Source organism: Ptychodera flava, chromosome 15, assembly GCF_041260155.1.
Source record: "Ptychodera flava strain L36383 chromosome 15, AS_Pfla_20210202, whole genome shotgun sequence".
In the NCBI taxonomy this organism is placed as follows: domain Eukaryota; kingdom Metazoa; phylum Hemichordata; class Enteropneusta; family Ptychoderidae; genus Ptychodera; species Ptychodera flava.
Genome location: NC_091942.1, coordinates 16,234,697 through 16,259,486, shown reverse-complemented (window position 1 = coordinate 16,259,486; position 24,790 = coordinate 16,234,697). Strand labels below are relative to the sequence as shown.

At 40.9% G+C, this 24,790-nt stretch overlaps 1 protein-coding gene across 2 annotated transcripts; it reads right to left on the bottom strand.

Annotated features, from left to right (window-relative positions):
• Positions 1-233: 233 nt before the first annotated feature.
• Positions 234-24,156, bottom strand: LOC139151330 (axin-1-like). 2 transcript variants are annotated; one of them, XM_070724032.1, is made up of 11 exons: positions 23,888-24,156; positions 21,247-22,361; positions 13,661-13,816; positions 9,290-9,401; positions 7,171-7,314; positions 6,158-6,885; positions 5,630-5,791; positions 5,220-5,438; positions 4,744-4,902; positions 4,065-4,241; positions 234-2,235 (listed from the first exon to the last, which is right to left on the bottom strand). In XM_070724032.1, exons 2-11 carry the CDS (start codon positions 22,179-22,181, stop codon positions 2,100-2,102), a joined length of 2,928 nt encoding a protein of 975 aa, XP_070580133.1. In that variant the 5' UTR covers positions 22,182-22,361; positions 23,888-24,156; the 3' UTR covers positions 234-2,099. The 2 variants fall into 2 exon arrangements, with proteins under 2 accessions (XP_070580133.1, XP_070580134.1); XM_070724033.1 differs by lacking the exon at positions 23,888-24,156 and adding an exon at positions 23,109-23,382.
• Between the last annotated feature and the right edge of the window lie 634 nt (positions 24,157-24,790).

Sequence of the window (24,790 nt, the reverse complement as noted above, 5' to 3'; positions counted from 1 at the left end):
GCTTACCACAGTACACACGGAAAGTACGTACACATGTTCACAACGCTTTGCTCCATTGTCAGAACAAATTGTTTGTCCAATTGTGGCAAGAATGCAAACTATATACACGTATTTACCTCACACTTCTAGGGTGATTAATGTTGATAATCAACTCCATGAAACAGTCATTGGGCTCAAACGCACAGACAAACAAGCATTTAAACATATACACGTTTCAAAACGACCCGAGGCAGTTATGTTCATGATTTTAAAAATATATATAAATTTATTGTTTCAAAACCTACATATGAATTCATGTACATCTAAAGCCATGCATTTGGCAACCGAAAATGTCTTTTCTGTAACCATGGTAACAAAAACAAAAACAACCAAAAATTGTATGAAACGTTCCTAGAAACAAACTTGTCATACGGCAGGGATTTTCATGGTATTTTCTTATCTATGTACAATGCCTGAAAATAAAACAAGGCACATGAAGAAACAATGTCAACAAGACGAGTCAGGGAATAGTGTGTAGTTGCAAGGTCAGAACAGGACTGAAGCCAACTTTTCATAAATATGCATTTTTTTTAAGCCTGAAATGAAACGGCGTGTATCGTTCACCCTACTTACATACATGGGTGTGAACCACACACACTTTGACAACGCAAAAAAAAAAAGCCCTGTTTTAAAAGCAGTTTCTCTCTCGCTCTCTCTTTCACAGAATCGGTGATTTTCAGTTTTTCAAGAAAATTACAACTAACATTTTTTTTAAAGATGAGATAAAATTTTATGTACTTTGATATATCATCATTATACACAGGCGAAAAAAAAGAGGATGGATTTTTTGTGGGGAAAAATTTACACAGGTTGCATGATCAGAAAACAAGAACAGAAGAAAAAAAAGAACTTTATGACTAAAAACCCTCCTCACATCATCAGCTGTATCTCACATCACATAAATAACACTGAAGCAGTAACTGCCCTGATGCAAATCTTCAACTGACATTATCGGAGTACAAGTATACGAATCTCTTGGCTTCTGCCGGTATCATGGAAAGCCTTGGTAATATATATATTTATAAATTTTCATCTTTACAAAACTACAGGGATCGTCTGCACCTAGGGCAACCCTGCTGAGCTGTTTTCACCCTTCAAACCATTCTAGAGGTCCAACTTTACCACAGAAAACAATGGAATCGGCTCGAACCACGGTGGTGAAAGGGTTGTTAGCATTATGAGCTAGAGGGTATTCACTGGATGTTTGTGAAGTTAATAAATGAGTTTTTTTCATAAAAAAAACATGGCTGTCAGCAAAATCCCTTCATAGTGATTCATTTACATATTGTTTGGGTTGGAGGTCAAAGGGCAACCCTTCCCGATTAAATGCAGCTTATATTTTCTACAATGTAGAGTTGATCCTCCCATGGTGCATTGCAAGCAGTTTGTTACAGTTCAAGGTTGAGTTTAAAGAATAAACTGTGACCTAAAAAGGATTAAAATGGAAAAAAGACAAAAACATCCCTTAATACCTGTTACAGGCAACTTGTAATGGGGTCGCGAGATTTTTTCTGCAAGCAACACACGATGGGAGAAGCAGTTGTGCGTATACCTATGTGCAAGCATTATTACATCATGATTTTACAAAAAGAAAAATATGCCTATTTCATCTCAGCTTATGCCTAAAAAAAATTTGTTAGAACATAATTAGTGGCATGACCACGTCAGTACAAAAATAACATAACTGTATCCCATAATAAGCAGTATCAGAAACAAACAACCACTCTCATGAAGTTGTCGTTTATTTTCTTCTGGAGTTGAAACGATCAAAGTAAGATGTACAAAAACATAAAGTAATGTACATGTGATGGACGATGCGAGAGATAGTTAGGAGTTCCTCACATCTGTATTTCAGCTGCTGACTTTAATTACCTGTATGTTTGCTACCGAGTTAAAATAGAGTATCCGGGCTTGCTCTCCTAATAATTAGTTAAGCTATATCTATGTAGCACCTCTATATGTCATTACTCTTGTAAGTATATGGCGGTTAAGAAATATCAACGCCTTCGGTCACAAGTTTTTTGTTTTGATGGGGCCTTTGTTGTCTCCTTCAACTTCTTTCAATTGCCGGAGTCGATCTTCTCCACTTTGCCGACGATTTTGCCCTCAAAGACTGGCAGAATGGCGCTGTCATCGGAGACGATCTCGTGTACGACGCCGCAGTCAAATTCATCACTGGCTTTTTTGAAGACGTATCTGCAAAGAGGAGAAAGTAAATGAGTATCTGTAACATGTAGTGGATGAAGCACAAAAGAATATTCTTTTGTTAAAATTGGTATGTATTGAGGGATATTTTGTATCTCTTCAAATGGACAATATCAGTAACGTGTGTCTTACCAGTTCAGTATGAACACTCGGCATAACAACAGGGCCAAAAACACTTCACTAAGCTAGAGTTGACATGGGGTGTTTGTACACAGAGGCTTCCGCCCACCCCGGGGTCAAGAGGTCAAGTGACACATTGATTGCAGACAATATGCCAACTGCTTTACGTTGCCTAGATTGAGTCCTACTAACATTACATTATGAGTTGATTATCGCCTTCTCTGTCCCTTCTGATTCCCGGCACTTTCCGGAGAATGCCAGTGTCACAAAACTTGACCCTGGAGATGGGTCTATCCTGCACCCTTTCCCTTCTTAATCTCTGTTTCCAATTACTTCAAACCTCCGTGGCAAGTGACTAAGCGACCTGAGTATCTGGTGGCGAACCAATTTTTGTCCCTCTGACTCTAAAAATGGGCAAGCGGAGTGATAAATTTTGTTTGGTTATCAATTGCCTTCTTAATAATAATCCTCTTACACATGTGGTGACCTTCATGTACCTGGACACCTCACTATGCTAACTGCCGAGACAGCCCTTTTTTTTCAAATTCTCTTTCTAGCACTAGTGAAAGGGAAATTTGCAACAACAGAGGTTAATTCAATATACTGCAAGGTGTTGGCTTACTCATATCTGCACAAAAATTATTGTATGTATAATACATAAAATTTCCCTTTTTTTCTGTTTGTTTTGACATGGGTAATAGCAAGTTAACTGCCTAAGCAGGTATTGTATTAAGGAGATCATGCACGGTTTCCTTGAAGTGAAATGGTCAGATCTTAATACACCACCGAATCAACATACATTGTTATCCATCTGGCCTGGATTGTGACTGTTCCAAACCTATCATCACACTTGTCAGGAGATAAGACAGACATTTTGTTTTGGACACATCAAATTTAAAAGCCAAATCTTGGTCTGCAAATTTTGAACTCTCGGTTCTAATCTCTGTATCTTTAGCGGCAGGGATCAGACAAGGGAAAGGGGAGGAACCTGGGCAGGGCAGACAGAAAAACACCATCAGGAAACTGGCACAGTACTGTTGGGACTTCAGCCTCATTAACCTGTACAATTCACAAGGATATCTGTAACAGCCCCAGGGAATACTCAACCTGATGCTCGATGCCGCAAAAAAAAAAATGCCCACCATATCAAGACCGGCCCGTCACCCCATGAGGTCACGGCTTTCCGAAGAATGAGAACACTGATGATGTTGCTATATTTCGGCAATGGGAAACTTCCTGACCAAAAACTCAGACGATCCTCCAACAGCTAAGTTACAGAAACTACGTCTGACAAGTTTTACAGAGTATACATTTGACTGACATGCATCTCTCTGACCCTCTGCTTTGACGAGAGCATAACTGACATCAACAAACTTAGTTAATGTCTACCATAAAATGCAAACAGACAGAGCTACCGCTTTTTAATGAATTACTTTAGTTTGCTTTCTCTTATTCTGAGCACTTGTATATGATGTTAATAGTAACAAGCTACATGTGATTATAAATTTTACAGTCCAGCAAGAAGCTGGAGAAACCTGTTCAAAAATTGTCCTCTCTGTTATTTCAGTAGAAGAAAATATACACATTTGCCTCAAAATATATTCATATTTCAACTGAAATCGCGGAAAAGTTCGGGATTTCTGGACAAGAAGAACAGTACACAGTATTGTCTGACATTTTATATTTTTTTGAACACTTACTGGTAATTGCCCTTCTTGGTGATGAGCGACTTGAACTGTGCCAAGGTTATCTCTTTGCCACTTATGGACGTCCTGTACGGGATTGGCTCGGCACAGAAAAAGTAGGCAACCACCGTGCTCTCCGATGAGTCTCTATTGCTTGATGTTGATGTACTCTTAGTGCGAGATGTTTTCCTCCTGTGAAAGGGCAAAACAGTGTAAACCTTTCCTGTCAGGTGTATTTTAGATTGCGGAAGGGTTGAACCAAAAAGAAGACAGTCCACATTTCATCACTCAAATATACACACCTTAATTCCAATGTGCAACCTTAGCACTGAGAATTACAATTTTTGAGGGATGGGGTATGTTGTGGTATTTGTAAACTTTATATACAATGCATCATTCAGACACTCCTTTGAAGTATTAATACTGGAAAATATAGCAACATAAGCATGTCATATATGATTATAGGGCCATCTGTGTGTGATCAAAAAAGGTGTGTGCATTTGATTCTCAAATAATCTATATAGCAAAAGAAAATCACTTGATTTTCCTAGTATGACGAAGAAGACAGTTTAGCATTTTCATCCTCTCTCAGTAAAACCCTGTTGTTATCTGTACTGTACAGACAGAATTGGTGGATGTGGTTGTCTGTGTACCATTCACTGTCAAGGTCAATGATAACTTTGAAAAAACTTACATTGTTGAAGTATTGCTACTCTGCTTCTGGTCATCTTCTGGTGGCTCTATCGACGTGAGGTCTGTCACCATCTTGTTGACAGCGGTGGTCCCCCTGGACTGGGTCTGACTGACATTGGCGGAGGGCCGCCTGTCTTTGCGGGACGTATCACTCTGATGCCTAGAAGGGGGAAACCAGAAAAATTTCTAAGTACACATTATGCCTTCATGATGATCATTTCTTGAGAAAATTTTGAGCTGTGAGAATGACTTCTGGTGCTTATGTGGAAGCCTGTCATCCAAAGGTGAAATCTGTGAGATTGAGTTCGCTTGTGCTGATCATCGATACACATCACAAGCCATATGAGTTACATTTTGCAAGATTATTTTCAGCCATTTCAACAGTCTCAAGGGACATGACATCCATCGTCACTTCAAACGGAGAAACAACACTCTCACGACAAAACACATGCAGGAAGCAGAGGAAACGTGTCTTACTTGGACTTAGGATGTTTTGCTTTCTTTTCGTCATCTATCCTCCTCCTCGCTTCCTCCAGAACACTGAGTGGATCAGGCGGAGTGTTGATGGGCATGTACCTATCCTGCATAATCGGCTGGCTCGGCTGCTTCTTGGACGTCCAGGCACCTTGGACTGGGAGTGGCCTTTCGCTGGAACTTGGCCTGGATGTGTTGTATGCGACAGGTTTCTTGGATGTGCTGTACCCAAGAGAGAGGGTAAAAAGGCATACCATGAGATTTCGTTTCCCTGAGGGAGAGCTGGTCTTCAATAAAAACCATCTGTTGAAATTGAATCAATATTCAAATTGCCGACACATGGTTTGTCTCTTCAAGATAAGAAGAATGAACTGAAAAACAGAGATTGAGTGTAAGGACTGTGTTTTACTTACGAGACCCTGTGTGGAGAAGGTGACGGCGACTGCGACGGAATCTTGTGCTGCTGACGTTTGTGCTTGGCATCGCGGCTGCTTCGCGAGACCATCTCTGCGTACTGCTGCTGCTGCTGTCTCGTGTACATTTCGCTCTCCTCAATCCATTCCATTATCCGATTCCTGTTGAGGAAAGTGAACGTTTCACATCAAAATTAGCAAATGCTACTCATCCATGCCTAATATTGTGTATTAGTCAAGACATGGAAAGTCAGTGAGCGACTCAAGTTCAAAGAGTAACACGTTACACAAGGATGTTTCTTCAGTATCACAGGATGACAATCGTACCAATTCTTTTCTTCATTTTGATCTACGTCACATTGTTTCAATCATTTGGTTGGACCTATGTAAAGGGAGCATTGGGGAAGATATATATATCATATATGCCAGAATGAAAACCTGGAAAACTACTGGGTAGAGGCAGCAGGATTTTTTCAAAGCATCATCAGAAGTGTGCATTTTACACCATAGATGAAGAGTGCTACTTACTTTTCACTACCAGCATCCGATGGTGGCAATGACCCGGCTCCTTCAAAGATTCCACTATCAACTCCCGATGTCGCTTTCGATATCACCGACGCATCCGATTTCTTGGATGATTTCTTGCTTTCCCTTTTGTGCTTGACTGTTTCCGTCAAGTGATCAATCCCTAGCTGGCCGGCTGTGTCCTGGTGCAGCCTGGACTTGGTGGTGTAGACAGTATCCATGGGGTCGATTCCGAGCACAGCGGCAATGCTGCAGTGCTGGGCCTCATTCTCAATCTGCTGCTTGCTCTTGATGCTGGTGTGATGATGTATGTGATGATGGTGATGGTGCTTGTGATGGTGGGCCATCCCGGTCTCAGTGTCGTATATCGTGTATTCGTGTCCCATTCCAGCATCCCTCGGATGCCTCGATTTATACTGCTGCGACAGTTTACTGTACAATGCACCCGGCAAGGGTAGCGGAGCACCATTTTTTCGGAGAGCACGGTCCGGTGATTTGGATTTTGGAGTGTGTCTACCCGGTGACCAGCATCCGTGAGGCGTGTGCCTCCCTGAATTGTCGCGAAACACCCTGGAGAAATGTTCATCAATGATACTATTGGGGTCGTCCTCCACCCCGCTCGTCGTGTCGTCACCAGATATGGGAAAACTTTTGGCAGGTTCCGGTGGTGGCAGAGTTTTGAAAGTTGGTGCACTGCGGGGAACATAGGATTTCAACTCTTCTTCCTCCTCCTGGAAGGCAAATATTCAGAGTGCTGGCATTAGTGTGCTGATTCAGCGGAAACAGGCGAAATACTGCACAAGATAAAATTAATAATATTTGGTCTGACACGGCTGTTCCTGTCACATGTACAGACAGTAAAGTGTTATTCTGTTGCAAAAGTAAGATATGGTGTAATATCAAAAGAAATGTCTTATTCATGAGGTTTTACGGACATATTTTTGTGCACTGTACTATCTATGCCCCATCTTTTCTGTATCATAAACCTAGGAAAAAGTACACAGAGAAATTCTCACCTCAAGTTCCAGTTTTCGCATCCTTGCCTCCAACTGTTCGTTAGTATCGAGTTGTCGCAGATATGCTTCAAGCTTGGATGTCAGGAGGGCTGCAAACTCTCCTGGTTCCATCGGTTGAACCTCTTTTGGTCTTCTCTGTGAATGCTGCCATAGGAAACAAATGTACAGTTCAGTCACACTTCCACAATGAACCCCTTTCTCTGTTAGCCTAGTCAGACCCCACTACCTCCATAAACCCGTATCTTCATTCACTTGAAGAAATATGGTGGCATGAAATATACACTTTCGACCCCCATTTCTAAGAGTAAAAGTCTAAATCTATCATGGAAATCAATAGGTTTGGGCCAAACCATTATATTGAAAGGATTAGCAACAGCAAATGGCAGTAATCTAAAGACGAGTAGTGCACCATATATGGCTGCAGCACCTCGAGTGTTACCATCCCAGGCATTGATAATCCTTTCATCCCCATTCCCCTGTGAAGAGGTCTGACTTTGCTGCAGAAGATAAGAGGATTGGACCAAACCATGGTTGTGAAAGGGGGTAAAGTACAGAAGTGGTACAAGTGTTTGATATCCACATGTACTGTAACACTCATTCAAAACTGTCACTCTAGATATTTACACTTCTATTCACAAACCATGATGGAAACAGCACTGACAGCCTTGATGGCAGTATTTGTTGATTCCTGAAAGCAACAGATACTATTCCAAACTTTTAGCTTATCTGTCAGTGACCACGGTACACTGTCTCAAAACTGTTTTGCCAAACAAATGAATTTTTATGCTCCTTTCTTATCGACCCTCAATCTGTGCAAAAGAAATTATTTATATTCAACTGCTGATATTGAATGGTTCATGTCAATGTGTTGCTTTTAGAAAATAACTAGGCTATAGTAAAATTTTCACAACTTATTTTTCCTGAAAGAGATGCAGTCTTTCCTGCATCTGTTGTATCAAGTGTAAAAGCCATAAAGAAACATGCTGACCCTGATAGATCAAATGTCTACAAAACTTTATAACTGTTACTGTTTTGTTTGGTTTGGTAGGTACTAGAACATGGCTGCCCTTGACTCCAGGTTTACGATATCCCAGTGTGTCGCAACATCACTGTCAGAGAGACAGAGAGACGTCGGCAAATTGTCCAAGATTTTTGCTGAAGTATCACTATTTTGAAATGCAGATTATTTTACATCACAGCTATGCCCTTGGTGTGCTCCCGACACAGGTGTGAAACACTCCGCAGGTTCACCGGTGGTGCAAGTCAGTGACGGCACTGTCCTGATTTCGCCCTGCCTTAGTATGTATGTATTCAACTAAGCAAACAGCCATATCTCCCGTGCATTTCCTTTTACACTCCCTTATCTGTAAATTCGTCCTATTTAGTTTGGAGGTGTGCAAGTTAAACGTTTCCTTTTCCCATTAACGGTACAGCTCCATCATGAAATACAGCGCCAACCGTTTGAAATCCACAACGATATGATATGTTCATAGAAACCATTTTTGTTAATTATCCTTTATCCCTGGGCCAATTTTCTTTTTTTTTTCTTTCTTTTTTTTGAGGCGGGGGAGTTTGGATAAGATTATCAGGGAACATCATATCATCAATGAATGAACTGGAGTTGAAATAATTCAGCACAGGACATAACAGTGAGCCAGATTAAATGTATCAACTTTTAGCTGTCCGTAAATGGCCTCCGACAATACAAGCTATTGATGCTACAAAAATACCATTTATTTGGAAACCTCTTTGGATCTTCCTTTGACACAAATATTTAAATTGCTGTATGTGTAAAAATCTCAGTGCTATGTTGATTTTGATTTTCATTCATCTATTATCATTTTTGTCCAGCTTGTCTTGCCTTTCACACAAACACTGAAGAAACTTTAACTCCGTCAGGAGTGAGAACTTTTTTTATAAAAGGTGTTAGGATTGCAAGTCATGTCCTGCTTAACAAATCTGGTCTAATACACTTCACTAAGCTACAAATTCTATTAAGCACTAAAACCTGGTGTTGCTATGGTGACCGTCAAAAAAGGCACAGAGTTATTTCGAAATTTTTTAAATGTGGGTTTCGGGAAGGGGGGGGGAGATATAAACGCCATTTCATTGAACTTACAGGGAAAGGTGGAAATGACGTGATTCGACCATTTTGACGAACGCTTGTCTGCATGGCACGCATCTGCCTCCGTCTTGACTGCTGATACCGTTTACCCGTTGGGATTCCATCACTGAAGAAAAAAAAGAAAACAATAAAACAATCAAAATTAATCTCTCAAGCTTGGTTTTGTATCTCAGAAAAGATTTTTTTAGCCGACCTTGGTGTTCGCATCTGCCGATTTCCCAAAACTGCACTAAATTATCTGACAAGATAACCACAGATATACCTCTGCATACCGGTCTCTCCCATATGTCAGCACACACACACTAAGCCGCTGTACACGTCAGTTCTTGCCATTTTCAATAATATATGGTCAGGATGTAATGGAAAATCCATAGGGCTTGGAACTGTTTGATCATCCAAATTTAATTAAGAGTTGAAATGAATCGCGACCATATTGTTAGTTTCGTCAGTTTGGAGATTACAACCACTGTTTATTGCTATACACTGGACTTTAACCCTTCGGCGTAGCATAGATACTGAACTCCCTTGATTTTTTTTTTGCAGCTAACTTTTTTTTCCACACCCTGAACAGATGGTAGAAACACAGCTCTGTAAATTCTATTCAGTATCCTTAAGCCAGTCAGATATTTCCGAAAAAAAATTATCGGTGAACATCAAAAGAAGGCTGGCTAGAAACGCATAGATTTACAGGGCACCTGGTGTTTTGAGTTTTGATGCCTTTAGACATACAGGCTGTATGTTGACATACAAGACACATGCAATGGTTGTGATGTCGCTCATCGACCTGCTCTGGTTAGGCAGTGGACCGTTGGAAATCAGGTTTTTTCTTTCTCTCAGATGTCCCCCTCAAAATACTTTGATGCAATCTATCTCTCGGGACCAAAATCGAGCTAGCCATGTATCTCTCAAGAGGTTGCCAGGACCCGAGTGAAGAAGTCAACAGCTACTATTTATCATTAACATTGCGAGGGACAATTTTCAAACCTGATGGAAATTATACCGACTCAAATAGACCTCAAGAATGAACCAACTTTCCAATTAGCTGTGTTTGATTGTCACATTTTCTGATGGACAAAACTGCATTTTGAAATGACGAAATTAGTATGGAAGTATTGGTTTCAATACAAAAAAGCGAACTTTTCCATACACAACTTTGTCAGCCCTAACAAAAAGTCCTTCTTTTAAAACATTCCTTGTGTATGGAAAGTCCAGCTCCATTTTTTTGCTTACTCATTCTCCAAGCAAGGTTTTTATTTGTTGATGATCAGTGCTCTAGGAAAATCAGTTAGCTCACTTGGCCCCGATTTAGATTGCAAACTGATTTCTGAGATCACCAAAGACCTTGTGATTTCACAGTTCTGTTTAGACAACTGGTCTTAAACAGGAGGGGTCAAAGTTCGCCAGTTGCTTAGATTACGGCCAAAAGCAGCATATCCGAACTGGGGATCACATTTTCCAGTTTGATGGTTTGTACTGTGGCTGTGGAGAAAGACCACCATTTTTTTTACTGTCCCACATTTTTTAACTCTCTCTCTCTCTTTCTTTCTTTTCTTTGTTTCTGTGACATCAAGTCATCGGTCTCTGTTTACAGGATGGTCAGATAAACAGCTAAGGGAGTGCATAGCTGTCACTCTGCATATCACCACATGTAGGTTTATGAAAAGAGCAGTGCTCGGAATACTAGGCCCATACAAGACAAGGTGTATCGGTTTTACAGGCCTATTGTATTTGCCCAGTCACTGAATAGCCAAGAACCATCTTACAATCAAAGGCTGGCCAGATGCTTGGCTTTGTCCCCCCTCAAATCATTAGCATACACTGACAAAGCAGCGCTGAACTCTTTCATTATCAAAAATTGATTTCTTAGAGCGGAATAAAAACTCAGGATCCCCCAATGTCATGTCGCCACAGTAAAATCAAGCCAGTCCTGTTGTCCTCCGCCAGTGTTCACTGAAGCTATTGTGGTTTGACGTGGCTCCAGCTGCCCTGCGTGGTTTTCCATTTGCTTAAACAGTTGAGCATACCGCCACATTTCACTTCAGATTTCAAGGAAAAAATCCAGACTTAGGACAAGGCTCCTTGTCATCCACAAGATACATACAACCAACCACTGATATCACCAATGTTCAAAATCAAACCACTATTTCAGAATGACATTAGCTTTGTCCGAGATTTCTGATTCACACAGACCTCTACAAGCACACAAAAGTGATATAATTCTTGCAAGACATTTCATCCTTCTGGTCACTCCAATTCCCTCCTGGTACATTACGTCCTGACATTCTTTGCATGTTTGGGATGCAAATAGATGGTCTGGCATTACATCAGTATTTAGACTGTTTTTCTTTTCTCTCTCTTCTCCCCCCCCCCCCCCCCCCCCCTCTCAAAAAGAACTGCCTCCTTCCAACATGGCTGATGAGGCAGTGACAACTGAGCATTAGACAATAAGCGATTGGAATTCCTTTCACTGCGATGTCTTGAATTGGCATTGAGTATGTACAGGTATACTCGATTAAGGTAAACACTACCCGATAAAGACACTACACCGTATTATCTTGTTAATGAGGAACATCAAACTAAACAGAATATGAAAACAAGCGTCTTATCTTTGCGCCAATCTCACCGAGTGGCAAAACGTCTGAGCACATAACTGAGTCATGAGTAAGTATCATATGCAAAGAACCTATCTCTTCTTGATGCAACCAAGACACGCCAAACGATCACTCTCATTCAAAGAAACTCTCCTCATGTCTGAATTCTGGGATTTTACTCTGTTTCACATTTTTTTCTTGTTCTTTCGCTCTCTCTACCTGCCCTCTCACTTACTCTCTCTCTCTCTCTCTCTCTCTCTCTCTCTCTCTCTCTCGTATCAAAGACTGAGTTTCAGCGCTTGTTAGAGATGGATGAGGTTCCCTGTGCGAACATTTTGTAGTGAATACAATGCTGCCTGCATGACTTTCCATCCTTCAAAGATTCGCTTTGCGTGCTGCGCTTTGCAATTATGCACCTTCTGTGGAAAGCAAAGCGTTCCGCTCTGTGCACTGCCTACAGCCAACTGATCTCGATGATTATAGAAATCTACTGACTCCTCAAAATGCCCACTCCCTCTGCCCAATGTTCTATCCTTCTTGTATAGTGCCGAGCGTCCTCTCTCAATGCAGGAGCCCATGATGTCTCCTGCCCCGATGCCCCGGGGCGTTGATTACTACAGATGCCAGCTCCCAATCAAAAGCACCGACAGAGCTTTTTCAGATCGCTAGATAAAACCTGTGTTCAGTTAATTGAGGGTTTTAGGTCTTGTGAGGACAGAGTTTACCGTTCTCACAAAATGCAACAGGGGAAAAAAAATTCCATCCGAGCTACTCCGCATGCATACAGGGCACTATCATTTCTAACCAGCCAGCGTGAACTCACTCCCTCAATTACACAGTAACTTTCAAGTTCACTACACACTGAAAGCAGACGCTAACAATTTTATGCCGGTATTTAACATCACTGCCTCTCCCTCAAAAGGGACTCAAACTCTCCAGTTGTGTGGCATTGTATTTGGTCACTAATCTCATAGATATCTCTCTCCTTTTTAACAAACAAAAACACCGAGAGAGCTGCAGTTTAATTCCACCTATAGGGGTGGCTTTGAAATTCTCTCAAATGGCTAGGCATCAATTCTTTCAGTCTGTTCAGAACAGTTCACTTTGTAGAGATTTCAGTTTTTTTCCCCCTTCATTTGGTTTTTAACGACAATGATTTACTGACCAAAATGGCTGACTTTGGGAGTGTTGTTTAAGCATTCTTTCGGTGTAAGCTTGTAACACTCCTAACATTTAGTACAAGTACTGTTAGATATACAGACATGAAGATCTATGCCCATGCAAAAATATATGACAGTGCTACAGAAAGGGAGTTCCATTAAAGCTTGCCGAAAACAAGAAACTTCACAGAAGGTGTTCAAAAATACTGGAAAAAATTTCCTGTATTTTTCTTGGAGTCAATGGATATTTTCAGCTACAGTAGCCATGAAATTTGTGTTGACGAGAAGTGGTGTGCTGTAAACAGGGTTTTGGGGGCAGGAATTCTAAAAATTCCAATTCACTTTTTATCAGCAGTCAAACTTGTAGACACAAAAGGCTGTTTTGATGAAAGCAGGCATCCCTGCAACCCATTTCTTTCCTACCCCCCATCTCTTTGCCCCCTCCTCACCCTCTCGTGCTTTCTTGGGGTGTATTTAAAGGAACAGACACAAAACTCACGAGCATTATTCTGCAACTATAAATATAAGGAGAGATCAACAAAATATTAAACACTGAGAGAGACATTATGAGTTACAAGATGAAACAAGAGGTTACACGTGAAAGTCCTACTTACACACTTGAGTCCGTCAACGACATCGTGTCATCCGAAATGGCATCGCTTGACAAACTCTGTAGTTCGGAATCGTTGGTTGATGTGGCTGGCGCATGAGATGCTAGGCTTGGATGATAAGGATTCAACACTTTGGCTGAACTTCCCTGCAGATACCTCCTGTGGAATAGAAATTCATCCATATCGTTGGTAAGCTTTGTATCACTAGCAGTTGAGAACCAGCAATCTTACAACTGGCCAATATATGTGATACATGTTCAGTGATACGCCGTGAATAGAGCCAATTGTCGGTTTGCGATTTGTAACGGGAACTTTGTACAGTGTTGTAGGTTTTCAATCTGTTTCCGAGGGCATTAACTTATCTTACAGACTTCCCTTACTCTTATTATCATGCATTCACTAAATAATTTCTGTTTTCACCAAAATACCCAGTATCTCTTTACGTTTTATGAATCATTTAAGGAAACAATGTTTCATAGTAATTCTTCCACTGAACCGATATTCATAGAACTAGTGTTTAACATTATCCACTGTGTTGTATGTAAGTTCTAAGAAAGAATTGGTATTTTGCAACAATATGAACCTAGTGGCCATTTTCAACCAACCATCACCATGCCTACAGAACATGGAAAGAGCGAAGCCCTACATCACCAGAATGGCTGGTGTGTCATTAGGGAGATACGGGTGTTTAGTTTCCGCAAAGCAAACATTTTATTCGCACTATCTGTGGACCAGTTGCACAGTGGCAGCCCTATTTGAAGGTGTACCTGAAACACGTACTAATGGAATATTTTCCGTAAGATTATATTTGATTTCCTGAATGAACACATTTGTACACACACATTTGTGTAGGGCCGCACATATTGGGTCACCATATTTTTTTGACCGTGCACTAAAAGCTGGCTTTAGCTTCAACAAATGTACTGTTAACATACAGAGAGAGGTAGCGGCTCAAAATTGGGCACATTATGGAATTTGATGGCTAACTTAGAACTTTTAAACTATGACCTCTCTATCAATCGCACAGATACACCTGTCTGGACCTCGTAGAAAATTTTCTTTCTTTTTTTTGAAGTGTGTTTGGCGAGACATACTGCTTGATTTAAATAAAGCCTCTTGCCTTCGGCTCATCAGATGCTTTACCACAGGAGGGCATGTATTCCCCCTTTGAATTCGCTCAGTTATCACTGCCGTAAAAATCATGCCAAAATGACAAAATTCACACAGCTCATAAAATTTTACATCAACCCTAGACAGAATTACATGAGACAGTGATGACAAATTCTACATCGGAACGAGTACTCCCTGTTGTCCCCCTCAGACTTTTTTTTTTATTTTGACGCTAAGTCATCGGTAACAAATGCCACAGAAGGGAATGAGCTGGTTTTAGTGATACATCAGGCCTCGGTGTGGAATTCCACAGGGGAAAGAGAGCCCATTTTAGTATTTCAAGGCCACAGCATTAACCGGCCTAGTAGACTATTTTATTATGCAATGAAAACCTAAGAAAACACCCTGTGCTGCCTACATAAAACTTCTTTGGCCATAAATTTGGAATTGCTCTCACCTTGTTGCTTTTTGCTTTCCATCCAATAAAACACACCGACTGCAGATGCAGCCAATCAGACAAGCTTACACAAACACATACAAGTGGCACCAACAAGTCTCCTTATCCTTAAATCTCACTGGCTAATATTTACACTTGCTGCAGTTTGGCCCAATCAGACGCTGCCTACTAGCAAGTCTCCACAATAAATTCATTTTGCTGGTTCACATTTTTTCTAACTAACCTGAGAAGACTGGAAAGGCTCCTTATTTGCTTAAAGGATTAAGATTCCAGGTTGAGAAGTGGTATGTTGGATGCCCGGTTCATGTCGCCTACTTTATATGCCAGGGCAGTGGTAAAACTGATTTGAAACCCAGACTCTCCTCATATCATGTCAGTTTTTACACAAAAACCACTAATTTTTTTTTCTTTTTGCAAGAGATACTCTCTTGGTGGTTTCATTTTGTTTATAGTTTGAATGTCGTAACAAGCCTCGATATATGTCCTGTTACGATTTTCTGACCAGCTTTGGTACAACTGAAGTTTCCTATGATTCCATCACACCTATTTCGGCCAAAGTGGAGTGCTTGTGAATGTGAAAGTGTTCAGTCTTGGTGTTTGACTCAATTACCCCTATCATTTTTCCCTATTCAATTTATACAATAATCAGTATGTATCCCCACCCCACCCCCACTTACAGTTATGGAATTAAAAGACAATCGAAAGACAATGGATCACTTGTAAAAATTTTAGTTGCTATTCAGTCCCTAGGATGGCACCCAAACACCAAATTCAGCTTCTAAAACCAGAATGAAATATTCCACTGTCACTACAGCAAACTATTTACAGAGAGCGACCACACAACCAGACAGGTCGCCGTTTGGAGGGTGGTCTGGATTACAGGGTGACCTGCCCTGCCTTCTATACTCTGCACAAGAGCCCCTACCAGTGACAACACTGGTTTCAGCCACAGAGAAACCTATGCAAACATGTTTGTGGAAAAGGTCACAGTCTCTTGTAACAGATACAGTTCTAGATAACACCACCGCTGCCGCCTCTCAGCTGTTCAAGTCTTTTCATAGCATAGCCTTGACAATGACAATGACAACAAAAACAGCGAGTTTTGTAATTTTTTTGTTTCAATCCTTACAAACTACCCATCAAAAAATATTTGAACCCCCTCGTGGTTTCATTCTGACACATCAGACAGTTTTGTACCAGGAACAATCAACGCCGCATTGCTGCTACCATCACAGCCACGGAATGACATATTATTAGAGTGTGACTTTAGACTTCAAGTTCTAGAATTATCAGTAGGGCACAGTTCAATTATCAAAACAAGCGTACTTGCCCCATGGGTGCACCTAACACTTTTTTTTTTGGTCAGCTCAGTTCAGAGTGTGGTGGTAGCCAAACTAGCCCATGCAACCGTAATTGCATTACTTCAATATCCTACTCTCTGCTATTTCCACATCACCTACTCCACTGGTCACAAACTAATTAGATTATGTCGACACATTTGTTGAAATTTATCCCCTGCCACTAATGTTCCATCCTGACTTTTTTCCTTTTCCTGTAGCTGGATTGAGCTCTTGCCGCAGATGAGTCAGGACAAAGCTCAATCATTAATCTTTTTTTGCCTGGTAAAATTAGTGCCATACACTTGATTTTAATCATACATTCAAAATATCAGCACTTTCAACATTATCTTCAAAAACAGTACCTCCCCTACTTCTCCCCCCCCCCCCCCCCCACACACACACACAAGTTTTGTCTCGGTGAACAATCTTCAATTCTCAGAGTAATTACTAATGCAAGGCATTTGGCCACCTAACACTCCAGGTCCACAAAATGTTACGCCAGAGATAAAGAGGTCCAAATCCCCTGGCAGTTGACTAACCCACAATTTTACGAGCTGGGAGAGATTTGTTGTTTGGGAGCGAGTGCAGATAAATATGCCTGAATTAACTGGCAGGTAACCTTGTGGCATGCCCGTTACTCTTCCAATAGACTTGATGTGCCACACACACAGACACACACACCTAAACATTGGCACACACACTCACACAACATACAGAAGGGCACCCAACGCTACACAGTTCTGCATTCCACGTGAAACCCTACACCGCAGAGGTTACCAAGTATATTAAAGGCAGCTAAAAATGGTATGACACAGTTCACAAGTTCAGTACTTTTAAACAAAGAAGGCACAAAACAAAGTACGCAATCAAGTCCCCCTCACCCCCTTCCTTTCCTCCAAAATCAAAAAAGACCAGTGAGACACATCAATCCCACGTAGACTTTTTAAAAAGTGGCAAACTACATGAGACAAAGGTTTTGCGTTTTAGAACGATGCCAATGTACACAAAATCTGAGTACACATCAAGTAGAAACATTGTTTCAATAGCCACTGAGAGCAAATTACATAATTCTGCATTGCTACCAGACCGAACCAGCTTTCATTCGGCCAGTCTCATTAGACTGTTCTTTAGTGACTGTGTCTAGCTTTTTGACCTCCGACACAAATTCAAAAACATTTAACAAATAGGATTTCTTCACATTGGATTTCCAATGCATCTTGGAAGATTTCTCATGGTTTGAGTTTACACGTCATTTTTTTCCAAATTAAAATCTTCCATGCGGAAGACTGACAACTCCACCCGTCAAGATCATGATTTTGAGAACCTAGCTCCAATGAAAAGCATACATATATTTGAAGGAGAGGCTGGACTGTCAGAGACCCTCCCAATTCCATCACTGAAACCAACATTGCAAGCAACTGTAAGTTTTTTATAATCACAGCAGCGGCGTTCTGAAAGCAGATTATAAACCGCAAGCATTAATGCTGCCATTAAAGTCAAGGACACATTCTCAGAATCTTGTGTCTTAAAAAACACCGACAAAAATGAAATTTTCTCAAATTGAGATCACCACCAGTCCAACGAGCTGCACACCTTGATCAATGAAATGGCAGCTCACAAAGGTACGTGCAGTAATGGCTAGGAAATTTCAAGGTCAGGATCGCTCTAGTGGCCATGACCTACATTGAATGACAATTCAATCTGTGAATTTTACCCAAAAATCACTTGGAAAAATTCAAACAGCTCATATTCAAGTAAAATTTTTACTAACTGATACTTAGCAGAATGAACATAACAGCGAATCAACAAATTACAGCAACTTTTAAACAACATAAATTACAAAATTCCAACGCTGTGCTGCACATCACCATTTCAAGCCGACACCTAGCAGTTTTCCTCGTGGTGTCTTGTTAAAATGTAAACCAGCTGGAAACAAAACCAGTTGCACCAAAAATGAGCCGACGCGAGTAAGTGAGACACGGGATACAGGTAGGAGAGCCATCTCGAAATATCTCCAAGGCAAAACTGACCATTCCCTCTTCAGGCCTGTGAATTAATTAACCCATGAATCTTGTCAAATGGGTTCCAGTGTATTAGCCCCACTACAGTCACACACCAACTTGAGATATTGCTTAACTAAAATAGGGGCTCACCCAACCATACTAACGACTCACACCCAGCCAATTAGCAAGCCACACTACTCTACCTATTAATCTTCATTATTCTTCTGACCCCTCACACCGCACACATTAATTTTAGAAACATATCAACCACCCTTCAGTAACTACTCAAAAAAGAAAAAAAAAACAAAAAAAAACTTTATCACAGAACTTTTTTTTTTTGAAAATGCATATTCATACAAAGCACAGCAGAAAGGACAAAACAGGTCACACAACTGATGTTACTTTTTACTCTGGCAACATTTTGTCCGTAGCAACAGTCTCTCTTTTTCGGTTATCATTAGAAACCATGGCAACCAAATCAAATACGAAAGATTAAATGCCCTTATCTAACACTGATATTGCTTATTTGTTTCAATCCAGGAGTAACACAGCCAACCTCTTCCACTTGACCGAATTTTGACATATCAAAACTAACAAAAAAACTGTTAATATTTTTTTTCCTTGACAAAGCAGTTCACAGTATCCCTTAGCATTATCCACCGGTCACCATGGTAATTAAATCTGTGATTACACGTAACTGGAAAGCCCAAGCATCTAAATAAACACAAAATCCATCTCAATCATTGTGCAGGCTGCCCACACTGCTAATTTGCATTTTTCCAATCAAATCGCGGTAACTGGAACTTAAAATGGGCCACTCTATGGAGTGACATTGACTTTTTTGGAAGCCATAAAACTGGAAAGGCAATAAAAGCTACCTTATTCATAGTATCTGGGGTCAGAGGTCATTGATTGGTAATAAAAAATCCCATGGCCTTGCTATATGACAGGTTTACACTACTGGGTCTGTGACCTATAATTACCCAGCTCTCTGCTTTGTCTTTTTAACCAAAAAATGCATGCGAAAAATATTATTAAACGGACATACAAAAATATGGTAAAATGACAAAAGAAATGAAAATTAGATTTTGATTTTCATCAACCAAGTTCAAAAAACAAAACTCCACGACTATATCATTTGCATATAAATTTAAAATGTCCCCACACAGCAGTGAGTTGTACAATACTCTACCTTGACATTCATGTATCACAAAAAACAAACCCCTACATCTGAAAAATAGTTATTATACAATACGTAAATTGTTAAGACATGGTGCAGGCTGTACCCTGACACAATACATCTTTGATAATCTTCCAAGCTAGACATCCACATCCGCACCGAGGTTCACAATGTTATTAGCAAGGTATACGTATACCCTCCCACAACACCCATCCAACACCTCTTCAGTGTCACTTATGCAGTTTGAGAACGAGAAATGAAAAGACCATCCAGTCCCTGAACAAACGTCCAATTTAATCCTAATAAACAGATCCTCATCAATAGAAATACTCATAATTAACATACTGAAAATTCAGTGGAAAAATCTGCAAAACCTCATTATTATTTCCAACACATTTTTTCCCCTCATAATATTGGCTTCCCTTGGCACACCTTAATTACATGGCATGGAAATACAATTACAACAATAAACTCTTTTATCACAGAGAATATAATTTTTTTTCTCTCTCTTCAAAAGCTGAGGAAGCCAATATTGTTTTCCAGAAATGTCCAATGTAAATGTACAGCCATTGAGACTGTTCTGCAATTTGGTTTGATTTTCTTCTGTGGTCACGACATGAAATTTTCCTAATTCAGGATAATATAATACAATCTCCATAATAATAATTTACCCATATCAACTTACATTGCCTAGCTCTGGGGTAATAAAAACAGCCACAACATTTTATGACAAAAACCTTTCAAGTGTGTGCTACCTTCTAACTGTCATGTTTACATCTTGGCACCAAATCTTACCCACAATGCAACACTACTGCTGCCTTACAATTTTCTACATCTCCCTAGATATTATCACAATGGAACTGGCTCGAACAGACAGGTCAAAATTTAGTTCCGATACACCTAAGAGCAAACGTGAGACGATTACTGCAAATTCAGAAACACAGAAGTCAAAAATACATATATTTACCAATATCACAGTCACTCATAATTTTTTCATTCATTTCTATTGGAAGTGTGCTTTGCATGACAGCACATGACTTTCTCAACAATAACAATGATGCTCTATTTCACATTTTATTATGACCTTTCTTTCCACAGCTCTGTTTATTTTTTATTTGTACAATTTGGGTACCTGGGGACGAGAATTCATGGATAGCTGCAACCCAAGCCATCCATTGAAAATCCCTAACCCTAATTTTCAAGCATCATGGCTATATTCATTTGAACCTGGTATCAGCTAAGTATACATGTTTGTATGTAGATGTATGGGTAAAGGTGTGTGTGACAGAGAAATCTGTTTTGTGGATTAATTTCAAAAAGACAATCTGCAAGACCTATATCATCTATATTGTGCCATTGTCATTGATATTTCAAATTATTATCACATTGCGGAGGGCTGCTGGCAACCCCTGCATGAACCTGTTGGTCATGGCAGCACCAGTAACCTTAGCAACAACAACACAGAAGTGTGACACACAAAGGGATGATGGAATACCTACCCTTCACGCGAGTCTCCAACTCCTGCTCTCTGGTACCTGGTGGCTGCCAACATCTCACTGGTCAGCACTGGAACGTGCTTCTCTGATCGCGATCCTGAGGTAGTGTTTTTTTCTGAAGTAACATCACAAGAGAGTTCACAGTCCTCGTGGACTGTAGGCAAATAATTGGTTGGGAAATGAGAGTTTGAAGAGCTAGAGCTACTTTCGCACCGTGGACTCGAAAGCCCGCCGTTTTGCACATATTGCACGTATATGTCTGATTTCAAAAACATTGGATAGGTTGTCTCTCTCATTAGATCCTCCACTTCTCCCTGCGCTTGGTCAAACAACCCTTGCTCTAAAGGTGTCTTGCCTATATTCTGCGAAATGTAATTCCGAGTCACATCTGACAGTTTCACAGTCTGAGGTCCGTTCAACTTCACAAAGTTCTTATAAATAACTTTAGCAGTACCTGCCCTCGTTGGGTCTAATGCTAGCTTGTTTCTGAAACCCTGACACGCAAACCAGAACAGGAGACTGTCCTCGTCCCTTTCCTGCTTAAGAAACTCTCTGAATAAATTAATGCCTTCACTATCATCAAGCAGAGCACGTAAACTTTCAGCCCATCTTGTATATGGAGGTGTAACACTTGCGCTCCCTTCGGGTTCATATCCAAGGGGCGCTTCAATGTCTTCTATACCTTTCCCACCATTCTTAGCACTTATCAAAGGACTGGCTTTCCCTGGTTCAATATTTGATCTCCTAGGTGTTGTTGCCGGTGTGTGTTCCAGTTTTCCAAGGAGGGTACTGCCACTGTGGTGGCTGTACTGGCTGCATCCATCATTGGACTGAGTGTCATTTTCCTCCCCAGGTACTGGGGGTCTCTGTTCCGTTGGTACATCCTCTGCAAATGATTCTCCAGGGTCGGCTGGAATTTGTGGCACATCCACACTCATGCTACAATTATTGTCCAGTTACCTGAGAATGACTGCTGTACTGCTGAGGTACTGAAGTGATTCCTGCATGAAAGGGCTATCCATATAAGTTTTCATACAACCGCCGGCTTGTAATATAAACTGTGCCCAGTTTTGTTGATCGATCAGTTATTGTCGCCAACAGATTTTTTTTCTTCCTCTCTGAAAGGCAAAAAACCAACAGAAGCCATTAGTGTTTAAATCGAGACAATCCCTCGCTGGGAAACCAGTCTCACAAAGCTATGTAAATCTACCGAGCAAATCGTCTCCTAAAATCTCAACACTCAAACAGTACTCTGCGTTTAAGCTTGCGAGAGTGCCCCTAGAAATCATCAAAAATAAAACGTCTGGTTAGACTTTGATCCTGGATAGCCCCGCTTCACATTATGCTATGAGTTAAAATATCCTAGCTCAAAGCTGCGGCAGTTAAACCCGAAAAAGGTTGCAAGGCAATCATCATGACAAAAAAGTACCGCTGTCCGCCATTTTATGTAAATTTACCCGCATAGAGTTGAACCCGTAGCCCCATGTCAGTTGTGAAAGCTACTATTAAAATACGGTCATTTAGAACTGGAATAAACAGCGGCAGTGTGTTCGGGAGATTTTGCAGTTCCCAAGGGCTGTCTTTATGGTTTCAAAGGGCACGCGGCGAGCATGAAAATATCGCCATCCTTCACGAAGCAACGCTGAAAGTTTGAACGGTTTACAAAATTAAAATACAGGTTGCATACGAAATGGAGTCTACGCTTCCGAAGCCAACCACGGCGTCTATTGCAGAGATACAAATCTTCAAGAGGCCATGATAGAAGTGAATTCAAGTTTGACACGAAAGGGAAGGAGAGGCATCAAAAGATCATGACTACCATGTTATGGTCGCCAAATTCTGTGCCTGTCCCCTCAAACACTTACTGACGTTGTGACCGGTTAGAGATCTAGACAGGGGCCCCAACACTTCAGTTACGATCGACCACATAAAAGAGACTGGATCGTGGCTCAGCTGATCACACGGCGAGTTTACATTCGCTGCTGTATATTACACTATTTACAGAGCCGACAGACGACGAGCAATTTTAGAGGTTTGAGAGACTACTTAAGTCACAGAAGAGAACGAAATATCTGCTTGAGAGCGGAGGACACTCGCATATTGGTACCAAGTTTGCCTTACGACCCTCAAAATCACACTCCGGTGTGAAACAAACTCCCAAGCAATGTACCTGAATTTTACGAGCGGCTAATAAAAATACCGCTTTTACTTGCTTTCACTCGGGTTGGTACTGATTAAAATCCGTAAATCCTAAGCCTAGACGGGCCTTAAACCTCAGAATCGTTCGGCGTGTCACTGCAGAAACGAACGGACTTGAAGCAAAAACACGCTGAAAGATTGTGTACATGTGTACGTCGTGCTGGTGGAGTGGTCAGTTAAAAGTGACTGAACACAGCTCGCGTTTAGGTCTGTTGAAATCCTCAAAAACAACGGTTATGGCCAGTTAGACTCGGTGTTTATTCACAGACTGTCGAAACGTTTCAAATACTGTCTCTAAACATGGCAAACGCTGCCCCTGACGCCGATATGACATTCAGGCCTGGCCACATTCGGCGAATTCAATTCAACGAGCCAACCGGTCAATCGCTGAAGCGAACTGTGTGTTCATAACCAACGGAGCAGATACATAATCAATTGAACTTACCTCGAATTTCTAAATTGCCTGACCTCTCCGCCAAAACTAACCCCCGATTTCACTCATCGTTCCTTTGCTAGACACACAGTTCAATAACGGACAGGTCGACAATCCTAGCTTGGCAAACGCGGCAGTAATAGTCCCTTGGCTTTCTTTCTACTTTCAGCTGAAACCGACACACAAATTTGAAAATGTGAGGAAGTTTGTATGTTGCAAACTATAACATCAAAGCACATGCCCGCCGCCCCGAAACAACTCCCAGAGGATCATGACGTCAACATTGAAAACAAGCCGCACCAATCACAACACGGGATCACATAACACAGAGTGCTCATACTGTGACACACTAGGACATCGGCAATGTGTGTTTTGGGGTGGGAAGCATCAGTCAATGAGGGTGTTATCAATTAATGCAAGCATTTTAACCTGAGGAATTTTCGTATTCTGCGTTCCAATAATTCTCCCAACTCTGAAATGCAGGAGCAAATTTTCTGCGATAACATTTCGACTGTTTCAAGGCAATTCAAAGTCATTTAACTTCGTCAAAAGCGAACTGACATAGTGGGAGACACAATATTTTGGACTATATTCTATTGAACGATATCATGTAAATAAAAGTGAAAAATACCGACGATTCACATCACTTAACAATACTTTTTGGGTAGTCGGACATTATAGGAACAATCTACTTGCTTGGAGAAAGCGTATTCGCGACGTGAGTGGACCAATGGAAATGCTATGACCCCTATTTTAGTTCAAAAGTTCAGTGTTCCACATAATCAACACCATTGATAAGTTAGGAGAATTCGAAGTCTTACAGAGAGCGCACCGCATTTATCAAACTGTACATGCGAAGAGCCGGAGTCCCGTCGCAATTTACGGGCTCTGTTTGACTTCCTATCGCTAATTTTC